The following is a 15,890-nucleotide window of genomic DNA, read 5'->3' on the forward strand; positions in this document are numbered from 1 at the left end:
GGGCAGCAGGACCTGGAGCGGGACCGCGACGAGCTGCAGCAGCAGAAGGGCGCCTACCAGTGTGACCTGGAGAGGCTGCGCGCGGCCCAGAGGCAGCTGGAGCGCGACCAGGAGCAGCTGAAACGGCAGATGGAGCGCGACGCCTGTCAGGTAACCAGTGCCCAGAGCTGGGGGGGGGGGGTGTCTGCTGTCCCCGGCGCTTACGGCCTGGACACCATGACAAAATGAGGACTGTGCCTGAAGCACCAGGAGCCAGCACGCTGAGAGAGACACAGATTTTGTGTTTATTTTTACACTTATGGGGGGGCCGGTGAGGACATGAGTCTCTCCTTTTCCATGTCTGTGAGGTTGACGAGGAGAACGGAAGTGCTGGGGATTGGAGCTGAGCAGCTCTGCCCTCAGCCGTTAGGCAGAGGCTCAGCGCGGCTGAGAGAACGGGGTCAGCCAGCCGGGTTTCGGGAGCAGCCCCTGTGCTCTGTGCCACATAAGACACGCGAATGTCACCTCCCCGCCGGGAGCCTGTGTCTGAGGGGAGAGCAGCAGGATAAGGGAGCACCAGACACAGTATATGGCGCTGATGCGGGAGTTCCTGGAAGGGCCCGTGTGGTGGGCGTGAGCGTCAGGTCCAGGCCACCCAGCAGACGGAAGGCAGGCAGCACGCTCTGTGGAGAGAGATTCGTGGTGGCTGAGGCGAGGCCTTGGTCTTTCTGTAGCTGCTGCTTACGTGCGTAGCTTGCAGTTTTGCAGCACACGGACTTCTGAGTTTCTGTCCGTGAGGGTCTGTGGTTATTCTGGACACTGGGGCAGATGGAAAGCGTGGGTGTGCACACATCGCCTGCCTGTGGAGGCCTGTGTCGTGTTGCTGTGTGATTGATTGACCTTGGACTGTAAAAGACACCTTCCAGAAGGGGCAGCTTAGCTTCCTGCGGAGGCCTTCAGATATGTGGTGGGGCGCAGCAAATGGCGCTGAGCTGCTTCTGTGACCCGGGGTGCATGCCTCCCCATCTCGGTCAAAGCAGCGGGGCGTCCACGGAGGGCGGCTCCGGCACCCAGAGCACAGAGCAGCGATTACCTTCATGTCTATCTTCGGGTTAGCCTTTGACTAGAATCTTCGTACAAACTCCACCCTCCACCTGCCTCCAACCTGAAGCAGCTTCTAGATCCTCTCAGCCCCGATACAGTCCCTGACGGCCTTGTTTCTTCAGGGAGTCGGAGTTCTTTCAGAAGCTTCTACTTGACGCCGACATTAAGGGCGTGTGGTAAACGTCCTCATGGTGTCACAGTGGTATTTTTAGCGCTTTCATAGGTGCTCCGTGGGGGAGGGCAGTGAATGGAATGTGCACCTCCGGATCGTCTTACACTGGGGTCTGTGGCGCCCGGGGACGTGGGTCGCTCCGCCCGTCGACCTCAGCCGGCGACCATCGCTGGCCCCGGGGCGCTGCCCGCCCGACTCACAGCCCTTCTCTTGCCCACATGCAGGTGTCACAGCAACATGTCAAGCTGCTGAGGATCCCCTCCTTCTTGCCCAGCCCCGAGGAGTCCCCCGTGCCACCCGCACCTTCCGTAGCCAAATCAGGGTCATTGGACTCAGAACTCTCATTGTCCCCAAAAAGGAACAGCCTCTCTCGGACACAGAAAGATAAGGGGCCTTTTCACATACTGAGTTCCACCAGCCAGACCAGCAGAGCCCCGGAGGCACCGAGCCCGGCCCCGGTGTCCGCCCTCTCCTCCTCCACACGCCTGTTTGGATTAGCAAAACCCAAGGACAAGAAGGAGAAGAAGAAGAAGAGCAAAGGCGGCCGCTCTCAGGCCGGTGGTGAGTTCCGCGCCCGTCTCCCGGTGTCCGCGTTGTCCCTGCATCCTGAGGAGGGGTGGCTGTTCGTGGCGTGGGATGGGTTCGAAACGGGAGCCGTTCAGGCGTGTAAAAGCCAGGCTGTCCCTCTTCTCACCAAACCCAATTGCTCTGCCCGCCAAGCGCTGTTGGACTTGCAGTGTGACCCTAGTTCCGCAAGCGTCTCCGAGCCCAGTGGGTGGCACCTGTGTGCCGAGTAGAGCGCAGGCTTCGTGTCCAGGCATTCCCTACCCAAGTGAGGGGCGCGCACCCCCTAAAGGAAGCAGTCATGCCTTCCCCGCCTTCCCAGGCCGCATCCAGTAATTGATAGTAACTAGTGCTTGGTGAGCCTTTTCCGAGATCTGACTGAGTCCTCCAAGGGACTGGGGGAGGCGGTGCTGCCTCCAGGGGAGCTGGGAGCCTGAGCTCAGCGAGAGGAACGTGCCTGGGATTCAGTCACGCTGACCAGGCTCCGGGCTCGTGCACCCCCTTTGCCCTGAGTGTCCCTCTGTCCCTTCTCATCAGGACGGCTCTGCCTTCCGCTTCCTGACCTGTTTATGGATGGAACAGCACCGCTTCTGCGGTTAGAGGGCGCAGTAGACACTGAGTCCCATTCACTGAAGCAGTTAGGGAACCCGCCATGCGGGCAGGTGACGGCCCATCATCCCCTGTCATCTGTTTGGCATCCCAGAAGACTTGTGTTTGGGGCCGAAAAGAGGAGTTCGGTGAAAAGAGCAGTTTTTTCAGACTTCCTTTTTCCTTGTCCCCTTTTGCAGATGGCCCTGTGTCGGAAGTGCCCCCAGAGGGTGAAGAGATCTTTTGCTGACGCCTTCCCTCCTCTGGCCGTGGCACCAGCCCCGCTGCCCTGCCGTCCCTGCGTGCCCACTCTCTTACGCGGACACCCGTGCCCGTCAAGCGTCCGCTCTGTGCTGTGCCAGCTCCTGGGCCAGACGAACAAATGGTCCCGAGCGCCAGGGTGGGTAAGGAGGCCCCGGATTGGTGACTGCTGATGACTTGGGGGTCGGGGCCGGCCCCACTGAGGGTGTCACACTGAAAGTGGTGGCCCCAGAAGCCCAGGCAATGATTTTGGACAAGTCAGGAATTCCTGAAAGCTGAAAGCATGTTTCCAAGTGAGGTATGAGACGCTGGCTGCCTTTCATTTGGGGGAACACCACCCAGAATCCTACGGCAGGTAGTTTGGACTCTGTGGGGGTACATATACAGTAACCCATCTGCACAGCCACGTGGGGTACGGCAGAGTTATGCAGTGTGTCCCAGACGCCTGGTCAGCTGAGCTCGGCACAGGAGGCACCGCCTGGCCCTGCTCGGATGGCATCTCACCTGCTAGGCCTCACCCCTCTCTGCGCACATCCCTTCCCTCCCCATCCACACCTCACCCCTTTTTTGCATGTATCTCATTTCATTTTAGAAGGGATGACAAACATTTGTAAAAACCAGTGAGGGAAAGCTTTAAAAAGCATACGATCTGCACCACCTTGATTTTGGTGTTTGTCACACGCACACACACAAAATCTAATTTAATTGTTCAATCCCAGAAGAAATCCTATGGTGACTTTCTAAGATGCGTGCCCGCATATTCTGGGCACAGGTGAAGTAGAAAGGCCTCCTCACTGTGACCCCTGCCACGTGACACTTTTTGGTTGTCACTGACCATTCAGAAGTGGCCACAGCCTCCTGGCAATATTCCTGAGACCTCATGGTGGCTCTCCAAGGGAAGCAGCTCCTGCCTGGCCCTCCCTGTGGGGCCCGCGGGCACCATCCACAGCACCACTAGGGCCACCTGCTTTCCCTGCAGCGACATTGTCCCCACCCCTGTACTAACTAGGACACCTGGCCGAGCAGCAGATGGAGGCGAAGGTGTTAACAGGCGAGAGAAAAGGCAGCCCAGATAGGCGCAGCTTGGGGAGGTTCTCATTCTGTCAGGAGGCGTCGGCAAAATTTAGGCAAAATTTAATTTCTTAAACGTTTTTGAAAACCTAAAGGTCTGTTGGTTATTGTCCTCTACCCCCTGAAGATGCCTCAGATGCCATTTTATGTTCATTTTCTTCTCTCTCTTCTTTTTCCTACTGTGTTGTGATCTGTATTTGCTCGCAGCCTGTTGCCAGCTGGTAGGTACGAACGGTTCACGAGTGGCGGGTCCCTCCGAGGCCCACACACCTGCCACCCTGGCTGCTCCCTGTGAGGGGAGACCCTGGGTAATTCTATGCTTTACATGTGGCCTTCGATTCCTGCTTTTTGCCACTCGGGAGCATGGGTCTTTGAACATACTTCTTAAAAAAACAAAAAAAGCTGTAACTTGGTGCTTGTTGATGAATTGCAAGCTGGCCTTGCGCGTGGAGATATTTATCTTTCAGTTTATTTGAAAGAGGCCTGGTGTAACATTGTTAGCTTAGATTTGTTTTATTTATTGTAAGTGTGTGCGTGTGTGTGTGTGTGTGAGAGAGAGAGAGAGAGAGAGAGAGAGAGAGAACATACCAGCCCAAACGGTTTCAACCACCTGATCCCTGCAGAGTCAACAGCCAGCCGCTGCTCTGTTTGTCAAAGTGCCTTGAAGGCCCAAACGAAGTTAAGGCTGGAGTAGGGGTCCCTTTCGTTCCCTCCTCCCACCCCACCTCATTCTTTGATGAAGGGATGTCTCACTTGAGAGTTAAGCAGCTTGCCACCTGTGAGCAATATTTGCCTGTTTTTGTCACGGTGATGTCTTACCCTTCAGTAATAGACTTTAGAAACAGAACAAGCTGGTTTTCTGTTGAAACCGTGATATGCCCCCCTCCCTAACTCCCAAAGACCCTAAACAGCGAAAAAGCTAAGTTGCTTCCTTCAACTGATCCCCCAGCAGCTCCATCCTGGCTTTTCTCAGAGCCATGTGGCGCTCAGCTGTGTGTCCTATTACTTGCTTAAGTTACCCCGAGACTTGACGTCCCCCTGAGAAGCGCTCTGCTAGAAAGGAAGGCCCTGGCGAATGCAGACCCGCGTCCTTCCTGCTCTGGGCCCATGTGAGCCAGGCTGCCCTGTGCTCTGCGCTTGGAACAGGGAGGGCTTCGTGCCAACGAGATTTACTGTCACATATGCTCGTCACAGAAGCGCCGTGGACACAGATCTGTACTTGGCTGCACAGCTAGATTTCAGTTTCAAAGTGTCTGTTACTCCCAACTATAATATTTAAGTTGCTTTGGTGGTCTTGGTGGCAGCTTCTATAAATGGAGATTTCGCCCACACCCACTTAGATTTGGTCAGCTTGTGGTTGGACAGGTTTAGACTCAGAATCAGGAAGTAGGCTCCTGCTTTGCCCAAGCCGCCCACTGCCCCCCAGAACGCCGTCTGCAGGCCGAGGAGAGCCGCTTCCCAGGCCGTGCTTCTCTGCACCTCTCGTCATCTCCCAATTTGGGAACTGAACTCTGGGCTGTCACTGCTGTGCTTGGGGCGCTCCCTGGATTGTTCCTGCCGTGCTTGTGACCTTGACAACTGCCTGGCCGCTGAGTCAGCCCTGTCTGGGTGTCTGTCCTGTAAGAAGGGGCTGTCTTCCAGGGTGGCTCAGATTCAATTCCCCGTGGGGTCCCCACACCAGGAAGCCATGCTTCGCCATCACGCTCAAGAAATCTGATGCCCCGCATTGTTTCAGTTTTGTGGGGACCGATGGAGATACCATCCAGAGTCCCCAGGTTTCTGTATCTTCTCCCCATTGTATCATCTCAGTAGTTGTCCTCCTAATTGGGTGGCTTGTGCACTTTACATGCTGTCATCGGCTGGCTTCAGTTTTTGTGACAATCAACTATGTCAACTGTTTGCTTCTTTATAAATGGAAAGGGTGACAAAACATGCAAATTGACCCACATTCAGCCTCGGCCAACAGTCCATCCTCGACCCCAGTGAAAGATCTCTGTGGGCAAGAAATCCATAGCAAGATATTTTTTGAGAAGGTACGAAACTTACCTTTTTTCCTCTTAAGTCTCAGGGGAATACCACTGAAAGCTGTCCTCTTGCTCCCTTATTTGTCACCCTCCCAAGCCCCTGGCCCTAGCAGTAGTGAGCACAAAAGTTTTAGACCCTTGGGGTTTGTTGGACCTTTATGCGGGGGAGGGGTACAGCGTGTAGGGGCTCAGAAAATAGGCTTCACCTTAAATACAAGGCAGAACCGTATCTATAACCTTAGAAGCCAGAGCTTGATCTGGGAATTGCTGTTCACGGAGGTACTTGGTGTTCCATCCTTTTGTCTCTGAGGTTCTTTTTCTAAAGTCTGTTCTTTCTCCCCAAGGATGTTGGCATTGGCATGGGAGCAGCAGCTTACTCCGGTGTTGATGGGTAGCCACTTGTGCCCAGAGGACAGCCAAGCCCTAGGAGGGGGATTAGAGAGACGGTCCTGGTGAGCGGGCTCCAGGGGCCAGAAAGAGGGTTATTTGGAGGGGACACGACCAAAGGGCATCGACCCCCTTGGAACGTGGAAGCCCAGAAATAACCCTATAGATGAACCTGTGCAGAGGTGAGAGAGAGGTGTGCGCCCCGCCTTCCTTCAGCAGGACTGTTCTAACACACGACTGGGGGTTCGGGTCCCAACCCAGCGCTGTTGCTCTTAATATACCCCCCCGAGACAAGGAAAAAGGGCAGAGTCTGTGTCGGTTTGGCTCTCCCTGTTTCTTTCAGGGCAGCATAACATTCCCAGTTAAGCAGAGCTTTGGAATCTGCCTGCTGGCCAGGTGTGAAAAGGGAAAGCATTTTAATGTTACCAAAAAAAGGGGGTGGGGGGTGGGGAGACAAAACAAGGGCTTCTTTCCATATCCTTATCTAATTTAATTTGTCAAAGGACAGGCCTTATTTCTCCATCTTGTCAAAAGATGGACAGGCCTTGAGTTATTTCTCCATCTCGCTAAGGTTTAAAGATGTACAAACCCAACTGGTGGGTCTCTGCTGCCACAGGCCATGCCGACCTGCTCCACACACCCTCTCTGAGCCCTGCGGGGGGTGGGGGGCTCACTGCCTCTGTGCCCCCCAGGGCTTCACCCCTCTTGAATTCCTCCTTTTGCAGCCTCCTGACAGGATGGGTCGCGCGAGCTCACTGACGGGGCCCTGCCCTGTGGTCACGGTTCGGCCTGTGGTTTCCTACGTGTCACTGACCCCATGGGGGGAGGGGCGCGGGGAGCCAGCAGGACCGACAGGAGGGTGATTCTGTACCTCATAACCTCTGCTTTCATTCATTTTCTCAAACGCTGTATGAATATTTCTGTGCTAAATCTTATTAAATAAAATGGGGGTTAAACCCCAGATGCTGTACATTGATTTGTAATTATGTATAAAGTAAAGCAGTTTCGAACTGTAAAGATTTTTTTCAGTGTGTTTTCTGGAAATTTTCCCACAACATACTGGCTTTGTATTTTATTTATCTTCCTGTCTAGTTATTGGTTTCAGATTCTTGTAAAGTCCCCCTCGACCCTTCCAAAAAAATAAATGTTCTTTACATCTTGATTGTGGCTGTGATGTGTCCCATGTGTTCCTGTCCCTGTGGGCTTCTTGGGGAGCCCCAGGATACTCTGGGTTCCTGGTAAAGGGGGTCCCCCCTCCCTAAGGACCGCCTTCTCCCCAGTGAAGCCTTATTTCTGTACTTTTGGGGATGGGAATCCGGAGGAAATCCTGAAGCTCTAAGCAGCTACGTGGGCAACTCCCACACTTTCCTGCAGCCGGGACCCAAAACCCGGGGTGCCAAGAGTCAATCTATTTCCAGTGAAACCAGTGAACTGAAAAAATAAAAAACATCCTTTGCCATAGACACAACTATGTAGGAAGATTAGTTTGCCTTCCTTTAGTTTGCCAACTTTCTTCACACCATCCTACCCCCAAAGAAAGGCAATTGCCAAAAACGAATTCAGGAAGAAAAATCGTATTCGCATGGAGCTCCACAGGAAGTTTCAGGATCTGATGGCCAAATGCTGGGATCTCCACGGAGAAGTCGAAACGGGGCAGGAACTGCTGCTGATCCCACCTGTGGAGCCTCTGGCCCCTTTTCTACACTGCAGGCTGCCTCCAATGGGCGTCTGAGCCTGCTGTACCTATAAAAGCCCCGAGTCCCCCGGCCCCTGCGGACTGGGCCACATGGTGCCACGCAAAGCGGCCCGGGTTCCTGGCTCTGCCACTTGCAAGCTCCCCACTCAACAACGGGAAAGAAGCAAGTCCTGCCGGCGTGCCAAGTCTCTCCTTCAGCGAACTTGGAAGTGGACCAATTTCTTAAAGAGTCTTTTGTAGCCTTGGCAATCGCTGCCTCCCCACAAGCCAGTGGAACACTGGTCCCTTCTCACTGGCTCACGGCCCTCGGATGTCACTGCAGCTCCAGCAGGCCCCTGCCCCACGGAACAGGCGTTCCACGGAGACACGCTCAGCAGGGCCAGCAGAGCGGTTCCCATGGCTTCCCACTGTGGTTGGGTCGGAGCCAGGAGCAGGCTCTGCCCGGGAGGCAACAGGACGGAGGAAGCTCCACCATCCTTCCAGAAGAGCAGCAGAGGCACAAAGCGCTCAGGGGTCCAAGGATGCTGGACCGCCGGTCATTCGACAGAGCAGTGGGCCTTCGCCTGCTCCTGAGGGAACCGGCTGTGCCCTTTGCCACAGTGCAAACCTGGCCACCGCGTGGCTTAAATGAAAGCAGTGTTTTCTGTTTGCGGATCCCATGTCGGAGACAGAGCCCTGCCATGTGGGAGGCCGGCCCCTACGAACTGCTTTGCGATGGAGTTTGCATCAGAGGCTCAGCCTGACAGTGCGGTAACTAATGCCACAGGACAGACATCCAAGAACATTGGAGCTTGCAGAGGAAGGGAAAAAAAACGCAGTGTACACATTTTGGTTTTTCCCTTGGAAGCAGTAACAGGCAGAATCGACCCGGACTGAGCTGCACAGCATCAGAAATAAAATCAGGAACTGCTGTCCCTGGGGGACCAGTCACCTCGTCCCCAGAGCGGCCTTAGGTCCTGGGTGCCACCTCCACGGGGAGAAGCACCTCTGACAGTTCCTGTTCTTAGATTCTTAGGCAGTTCCTTTTTCCTTCAAATTGCCCCCTTGTTTTCAGGGGCCTCAGGTCACCCAGAGGGGGGTGAGGCCATGCAGTGGGTACCACCCTGCCACCCCTGTGGGTGTCCTGAGAGGCGGTGCAGTGGGAAAGGGGGTCAGGGCTTCCGGAGGTGTTGGTGTGTGCCCCAGATTCGGGGATGTGGACTGCCCGGCCACACCGCCCTCCCCACCCCCACCGGGCCCCAAGTCTCCAGCTGCTTTTGGTATCCAAGTTACAGCCTGGCCCGTCCCCAGGCCACTTTCTGGGCTAATTGCTGCTGCACACAGCTAGAAATAGTCCCCTCTGAAGTTTGGGCTGCTCTTCCCTCCTGGCGTCTTTGTAAAACTTTCCTTCCTGGGCAACAGTATCTGTGATGGGGGCTGGGTGGGGAGAGAAACCCCTGGAGGGCCTGGTGGGAGAGCTGCTGTGGGGGGGGGGGGGGAGTGACTTAAACTGGCTCCTGGGAACAGACCAGCTGACAGCCAGGCCTGCTTTGCTCTCCCTTTGAGGGTCCAGGAACTTCCCACCCCACCCCCAGCCTGGGAGTTGGAGCTGGGCGGTTGCCTGGACAACGTCATTCTTCCCAGCCTGGCCACGTGAATAATGCTCCCTGCAAAGCCAGGAGCCTGGCTGGCGGTGAGAAGGAGCTTGGGAGTGGGCCAGGCCAGGGTCCCACTCCGTGGCGGGTGCTGGGGACCAGAACTGGGAGACCACTGGAGGCAGCCAGTCTCTTGAGAAAAGTATCCAAATCAGGAACCCAAAGTGAGTGTCCTAAGATGTAGCCTTTCCAAGCAGGAGCGGAGGTCCTCAGATTGCAGTAACCGTGTCCCCAGGGTGGCTCGTGACATGACAATTCAGCCCGGGAAGGAGGAGGACGCTCGCGTGCCAACAGGGCAACCATGGCCTGGATGCTGCAACGCTCGGTCGGCTCTGGGCTTCCTGGCAGCCAGGGCTAAAAGGAAAATACGTATTTCTAGTGGGGTTTCCTCTCACTCCCCCAGAAAATCTGCAATGCTTTCTCTTTCTAGTTGTTTCTAGCAGATTATTCAGTTGGACACTTAACATGATGAGGCAAAGGAAATGGATATGGTTGAAGGAAGTCTAGTAACTTCTTTATGTACCCGAGTAGTAAAGGGACCTTCCCAAGGTAAGCTGCCATGTACAAGGAGAGCTGGACTCTGGGCCCCAGCTGACCTGACTCCCAGAGTGTCCCCACCACCCTGCACTGTGCACCTGAGGGCTCAGCTGGCGGGGATCCCACACGTCGTCTCCGAAGGCCTGACCTGGACCCCAGAGCACTGCTCAGACTCCTGGGAGGAGAGGGACATGGCAGCAGCGACAGTGCCGGCCTGCACGGAGTATCAGTGGGGATTAGAAAAGGCAGCCCTACTGTGTGTCTTGAGTTTGCAGCATCATAAACGAGCATCATAGGGGCTGCTGTGACAGCTGATGCTGACGGGAGCCGTTACGCCCACCTCAACGCACTTATGTTCTTTTCACCCAAAATGAGGGTCAGCTCGGGGCTCCCAGCATGTAAACGGGCACGTGGAGACGAATGGAAGTACATTTTCAGCGGAGAGCTCACCACATGGGTTTCCAGGAAACACTCAGAAGAAAGGGAAACACTAAGATTCTGCAGGAGAACCAGCTGAAAGGTTGCTGCTGCTGCTGAAATACGCTGAGAAGAGGGGAGCCTTCTCATCTAGATGCCTGCAGGTCCTGGAGTGTCCCCCACCCCCCCAACTCTCAGGAGAAGGACCCTGAGCCCTGGCTGGCAGGACCAAGAGGAAAGTCGGCCCACAACTGCATACCCCACGACAGGCCCCAGCGCCCAAGGAAAACCAGAGTGCTCTCAAGTCTTGTATTAAATTAGAAACGGATAAAGGCAGCACAACTTGGGGGAGAGCACCATGAGGTCCTTTGTGCTGTGGGAAGTGTGCTTAGCTCAGCGCAGCCACCCCACGGGGTCAGGGGCCCCTCCAGACCAGGGTGAGCTGCTTCCCTACCCTAGCACAGCCATTTCTTGGGACGAGACAGCCCTGCGGCTGCAGGGCAGCTGGGATGGAACACAGAACAGAGGACGCAGGCCTCTGACCTGAGAGATGCACCTTCCGCTGTCAGAACTGTCCCCGGCGGCAGTGCTGCCCGATGGCGGGTGCTCATCAGGGGGTGAACCTGGCCCAAAGGCCCATGTCCTCAGGAGAAGCCTACAGGACGAGCGCCCACACGAGGTCCCGTGAGGGGCAGGGCTGAATGATGGAAAGCTAGTAATGTAATGTGGCTCTAACTCCATAAACAGCACAGCCATGAGCCAGGCAGCACTGCGCACAGTGCAGGTGGCCTGGGAGCCACAGGTGTTGGTCAAGAGCCCCCTCCCGCTCCAGCGGCACACCACGGCGAGCAAGGAGTGAGCCAGACACGCGAACACTGGGTGTCAGGGTGGCCACGGGCAGGAGCTGACTCTACAGAACCCCAGATGCTGGGGATAAGCTGAGAAGGGACCCACAGGAGACTCAGGAGGCGAGAAAAATGCACAAAAATGTCTTGTCTGGCAGTTCTCTTGGACTTCGTGAGCTCGGGGGGCAAACGGGCCAGATCCAGTTACCAACTGAAAGGCCAAGAGGCCAGAGGCCCGGGGGTGCTGGGTGGGGTCATGGGTGGTGGCCTGCAGGCTGAGATGCGTCCAGCCCCAGAGGGACCTGCAGTGGGCGCCCCGGAGTCCCCCGGGGTCCCCAGCTCCCATGTGCTCCTCGTCTTGAAGGGGAGGGCCACATCTGAAGGCCAGTGTGGTCCCATCAGGAGATGGGGTCACTGCTGCCTCTTGTGGGCTCTGAGGAGAGGGGGCTACGGGGCAGCCCCCAAGGGCACCCCTTTGTCTAGGAGCTTGTGTCCCGGGGCCCTGGGTCCTGCTGTGTGACTGGGCAGGAGGACCCGTGTCTGCACCTGGGCACAGCATCCTGGGCCATACCCAGCCTGACTGGGAGGTGACAAGGTCACCGAGGGCAAGGCCCAACTCTGGGGAGTGGCCCAGAGATTTCCTCTAATCCTGGGGGTCTGGGTGTCATCTTCTAATGAAGCCTCGTGTATGTCACGAGATCACCCTACAGGTTTCTGCCCCTTATAAAATGTGTTCTGTTTTCTCCCTGGCACCCTCTGCTCTCAGTGGCGACGGACCCCGTATCCCTGTGGTCTGGGATGTCCTCCGTGGGGCGACATGACAATACTGACAGAGAAGCCCTGAGTCAAAGGCTGTGCCATCAGTGCTGGTGCTGCCCACCCCTCCAGTCCCGGCTCAGGACTTGCTGAAACCAGTGACCTCAAAGCTCTGCAAATGTGTCCTTCTTCCGGAGTCTGAGAGAGTCCTGGTCAGTCCACGCCCCTCTGAAAGGTCCTGTCCTGGGGCCGCAAACCACTGCAAAGAAAGATGCTTGGGCGGACACAGCGCTGAGACAGCTCCTCTGCTCTTCTCTTGTCTAAAACTCAGACCGGCCCCCAAGTCCGCGGCTCCCAGAGCTGGCAGGGTCGGCTGCCGGCCATTCAGGGCTGGGCCGGGGCCGGTGGAACGTCCCACAGTGGGTGAGGGCCACTGCGACAGTGGGGCTGCAGCCGTGGGGCGGGAAGAAGCATGCAGAGCCTGCGGAGGGACAGAAGAGAGTCACACCCGCACTGACACAGAGGTCGTCTCCCTGCACTCCCAAGGAAGGTCTCACGCCGACTCCACCTGGCAGGGGAGCCCTCTGCACACCAGGCCGAGCTCTCAGTACACGTGCCTCTCCATCCATCCAGGAGGCAAAGAGGCAACACAATCCCAGGGTTGCCTGGTCCCAGAGCCCTGGCACCCGCCTCACCCTGCAGCCCTTCTGTTTCTCACAGAACTACCTGGAGTGTGTGTGTGTGGGGGGTGCGTCTCACCCTGACTGCACACTGGACTCCCCGGGGCTCCAGGGGCCCTGCCTCGGTTGGCCTTAGGGTGTGGCCTGGGCTTTAGCATTTGGTAAAGAACGTACCCTTGTCCAAACAGAGATCTGGCCTTTGCCCCGGCTTCTAGGAGGTGATGTGTGTCACACCTGATAGTATGTTTGCTCAGGGTAGGGGCGGGGACATACGTGTGCCCTAGGGCTGGGGTTCTGGGTCATGCTGTACTGGTTGATGTGGAGACTGAGAGTAACCACGTGGGCGATCAAGCGCTCACACCTGTGTGCTGGGCCTGGACAGAAAGGCTGGGCATGGAGGCCTGAGAGAGCTCCCTGCTTGGCAATATTCTGTGCATTTCGTCACTCACTGGTGCTGGGAGAGTGATACTGTTGACGCCACAGGGAGAGGACACGAATGCTTTGCACTTGGGACTTCCCCGTCCCCCGCCAAAAAAAATCTGGCTGATCTTAATCTGCACCCTTTTCCTGAAAGGGACTATAACTGTGAAGCTAACAGCCGCAGGGCATTCTGGGAGGCCTTCCAGTGAGGCCTGAATCAGGGTGGTTCTGGGAGGCCCCTACGACTGCTGTCAGCCTCAGAAGTGACGACACTGTTGCATGGAGATTGTGCCTTCAGACTTTGCAGGTTGGCCCAAACTCCACAGAGAATTGTCAAAAGCCAGTTTTGATGTGCGGCCATGTCTGGGGACCCTCGCACCAATCTAAGGCTGTATCCCCATGTGGCAGAGGGGCTACCTGCTTTGTTCAAGGTCAACTGCAAGTCAGGGGCAGAGCCAGGCTTTGGCCCCTGAGCTGAAAAAGGGTCCCAGGGCCCCCCAGTCACCTGCTGTCCCCTCCGGCCTCCCCTGGAAGGCACAGTGACCTTTTTCCCGGAGTGGGCACAGGCGCGGGGCGCCGGGGGCTCACCTGGCTCTGCAGGCGTGCCTCACGCGGGCAGGTGCTTCCAGGTGCTGACGAAGGCCGTGGGGATGAGCGAGTAGGGCACGGTGGTGACGCAGCTCCACGTGTCCGCGGTGGGGTCGTAGCAATCCAGGGTCTTGCACCTCTGGGTCCCGAAGTAGCCCCCCACCACGTAGAGCTTGTTGCCCGAGGCCAGGGCGTGGCAGGACATGCGCTTGGCGGTCATGTCCCCGATCCGCGTCCACTGGTTGGTCTCGCAGTCGAAGCGGTAGGCGGAGGCGGCCGTGAACTCCGTGTCCCCGCCCATGATGAAGATCTGGCTGCCCAGCACGGCAGCGGCCGTGTAGCGCCAGGGCTGCGGGCACTCGGCCTTGATGGTCCAGCGGTTCTCCGAGGGGTCGTAGCACTGGACCTTGGACACCATGTCCCGGTGGATGCTGGTGCCTCCGAACACGAAGAGCTTCAGCTTGGCGCTCACCACCGCCGCGTTGCTGACGCCGTCCCTCAGCGGGGCCACCATCGTCCACTTGTTGGCCCCGGGGTCGTACTTCTCCACCTGCTTCAGGGAGACGGAGGGGGACGCCGGGAAGACGCCCGCCAGGGACGTGTGGCCCCCGACCACGTAGAGGCAGTGCTCCAGCTCGGCCGAGCCGTGGCCGAAGCGGGCGATCAGCATGGGCGCCGCCTTGGCCCACTCCTCGTGGACCGTGTCGTACACCCACACGTCCTTGGAGACGCCGTTCTCGGAGCCCCGGCCGCCGGTCACATAGACCTTGCAGCCGATGGCCGAGGCGCTGAACTCCTTCCGCGGGCTGGGCAGGTCCGCCTTGGGGATGATCTCCTTGGCCTTGTGGTCCACCTGGTAGATCTTGTCGCACATGAAGGTCTGGCCGCCCAGGATGAGCAGCGTGTGGCCCGCCTTGCGCGGCCGGGCGCACGGGCTGGTGACCACGCCATCGTTCTGCAGGATCTTGGTCTTGCAGCGGAGCGCCTCGTCTATGATGAGCCTGGTGCGCTCGTCTGCCATGAGCAGCGCCTCGCCGGACGCGGCCTCCTTCAGGCAGTCGGCCGGCAGCAGGGCCAGCCGCACGCGCCGGAGCAGCTCGGGCAGGTGGGCCTTGCGCCCCTCCAGGTCATGCTTCACCCACTGGAGGATGGCCTCGAAGACCACGCGCTCGTCCTCGGTCTCCAGCTCGTCGCTGGAGACGAGGTCCAGCAGCGTGTCCTTGGACAGGCTGTTGAAGTCCTCGCTCTGCCGCACCGTCTCGAAGTGCACCAGGCACATGCGCCAGGAGAAGTCGTACAGCCGGCGGCACTGGTGCGCGTCCGACAGCAGCATCATGCCCAGGCAGTTGGACGGGAAGAGGTTCTTCTCCAGGAACTCGGCGGCCGCGTCCCGCACGTCGTGGAACTGCAGCATGTCGCCCGCCTCCAGCAGCGACTCCGCGTTCTCCTCATTGATGACGATGCGGGACGAGTAGGCGAAGTCCAGCAGCAGCTCCAGCACCTCGGGGTGCAGGTTGTCCTGGAAGTTGACCGTGTCGTCCCGGCTCTCCCGCAGGCCGTGGCTGAACATGGCCTCGAAGTAGCGGCTGGAGGCGGCGAGCACGGCGCGGTGGCACGGGAAGGCGCGGTCGCCGGCCCAGAGCGTCACGTCGGTGAACATGCGGTGCTTCCGCAGCGTGTTGAGGTGCGCCAGCACGCAGTCGGGGTGCGACGCCTTGTGGAAGAGCTTGATGTTCATGGACCCCGTGCTGCTCCGCGACTTGCGGGTCTCGTGGACGCTGACTGACATGCTGAGCCGACCTGCGGGGGGACCAGGCCACAGGTGAGAGGGGGCGCGCTCCTGAGGCAACGATCTGGGGACACGCAGGCCCTGCCTCCCGGCCCCGCCCCTCCCACCCCTCTGCTCAGCTGGGCCCCTCGTGTCCACCTGCTACCCGGCGGCAGAGGCTGGCTTTCACCCCGGCCCTTTGGAAACCGGCTTCGTTCTCCTGCGCTGGGATCTGCTCTGCAACCAAACGTCTGTGGCCCGGATATGAGCCGCCCCTGGGCGAGTTCAAGCTGCACTGCCTCCAGAGGTTAGGAGAACGCACAAACGATGTCACTAGCCTGATTACACCGGCGGCACTAAGTAAGTAGTATGGCCCGTTTCAACCGCATTCCAGCCCCT

General features: G+C 57.8%; 2 protein-coding genes across 2 annotated transcripts in view; one reads left to right on the forward strand and one right to left on the reverse strand.

Annotated features, from left to right (window-relative positions):
* Positions 1-7,312, forward strand: part of AKAP13 (A-kinase anchoring protein 13) — a 322,789-nt gene extending 315,477 nt beyond the window's left edge. The window contains exons 31-33 of the mRNA XM_019666459.1: positions 7-150; positions 1,480-1,816; positions 2,608-7,312. Of these exons, the coding sequence (XP_019522004.1) occupies positions 7-150; positions 1,480-1,816; positions 2,608-2,657 (531 nt within the window). The 3' untranslated portion in view covers positions 2,658-7,312. The remainder of the gene's footprint in view (positions 1-6; positions 151-1,479; positions 1,817-2,607) is intronic.
* Positions 7,313-10,729: 3,417 nt separating this feature from the next.
* KLHL25 (kelch like family member 25) lies at positions 10,730-15,594 on the reverse strand. Its single transcript, XM_019666463.1, has 2 exons — positions 13,724-15,594; positions 10,730-12,516 (listed from the first exon to the last, which is right to left on the reverse strand). Exon 1 carries the CDS (start codon positions 15,510-15,512, stop codon positions 13,743-13,745), a length of 1,770 nt encoding a protein of 589 aa, XP_019522008.1. The 5' UTR covers positions 15,513-15,594; the 3' UTR covers positions 10,730-12,516; positions 13,724-13,742.
* Positions 15,595-15,890: the final 296 nt, after the last annotated feature.

The sequence above is a fragment of the Hipposideros armiger genome, unplaced genomic scaffold (genome assembly GCF_001890085.2).
Source record: "Hipposideros armiger isolate ML-2016 unplaced genomic scaffold, ASM189008v1 scaffold_471, whole genome shotgun sequence".
NCBI lineage: Eukaryota > Metazoa > Chordata > Mammalia > Chiroptera > Hipposideridae > Hipposideros > Hipposideros armiger.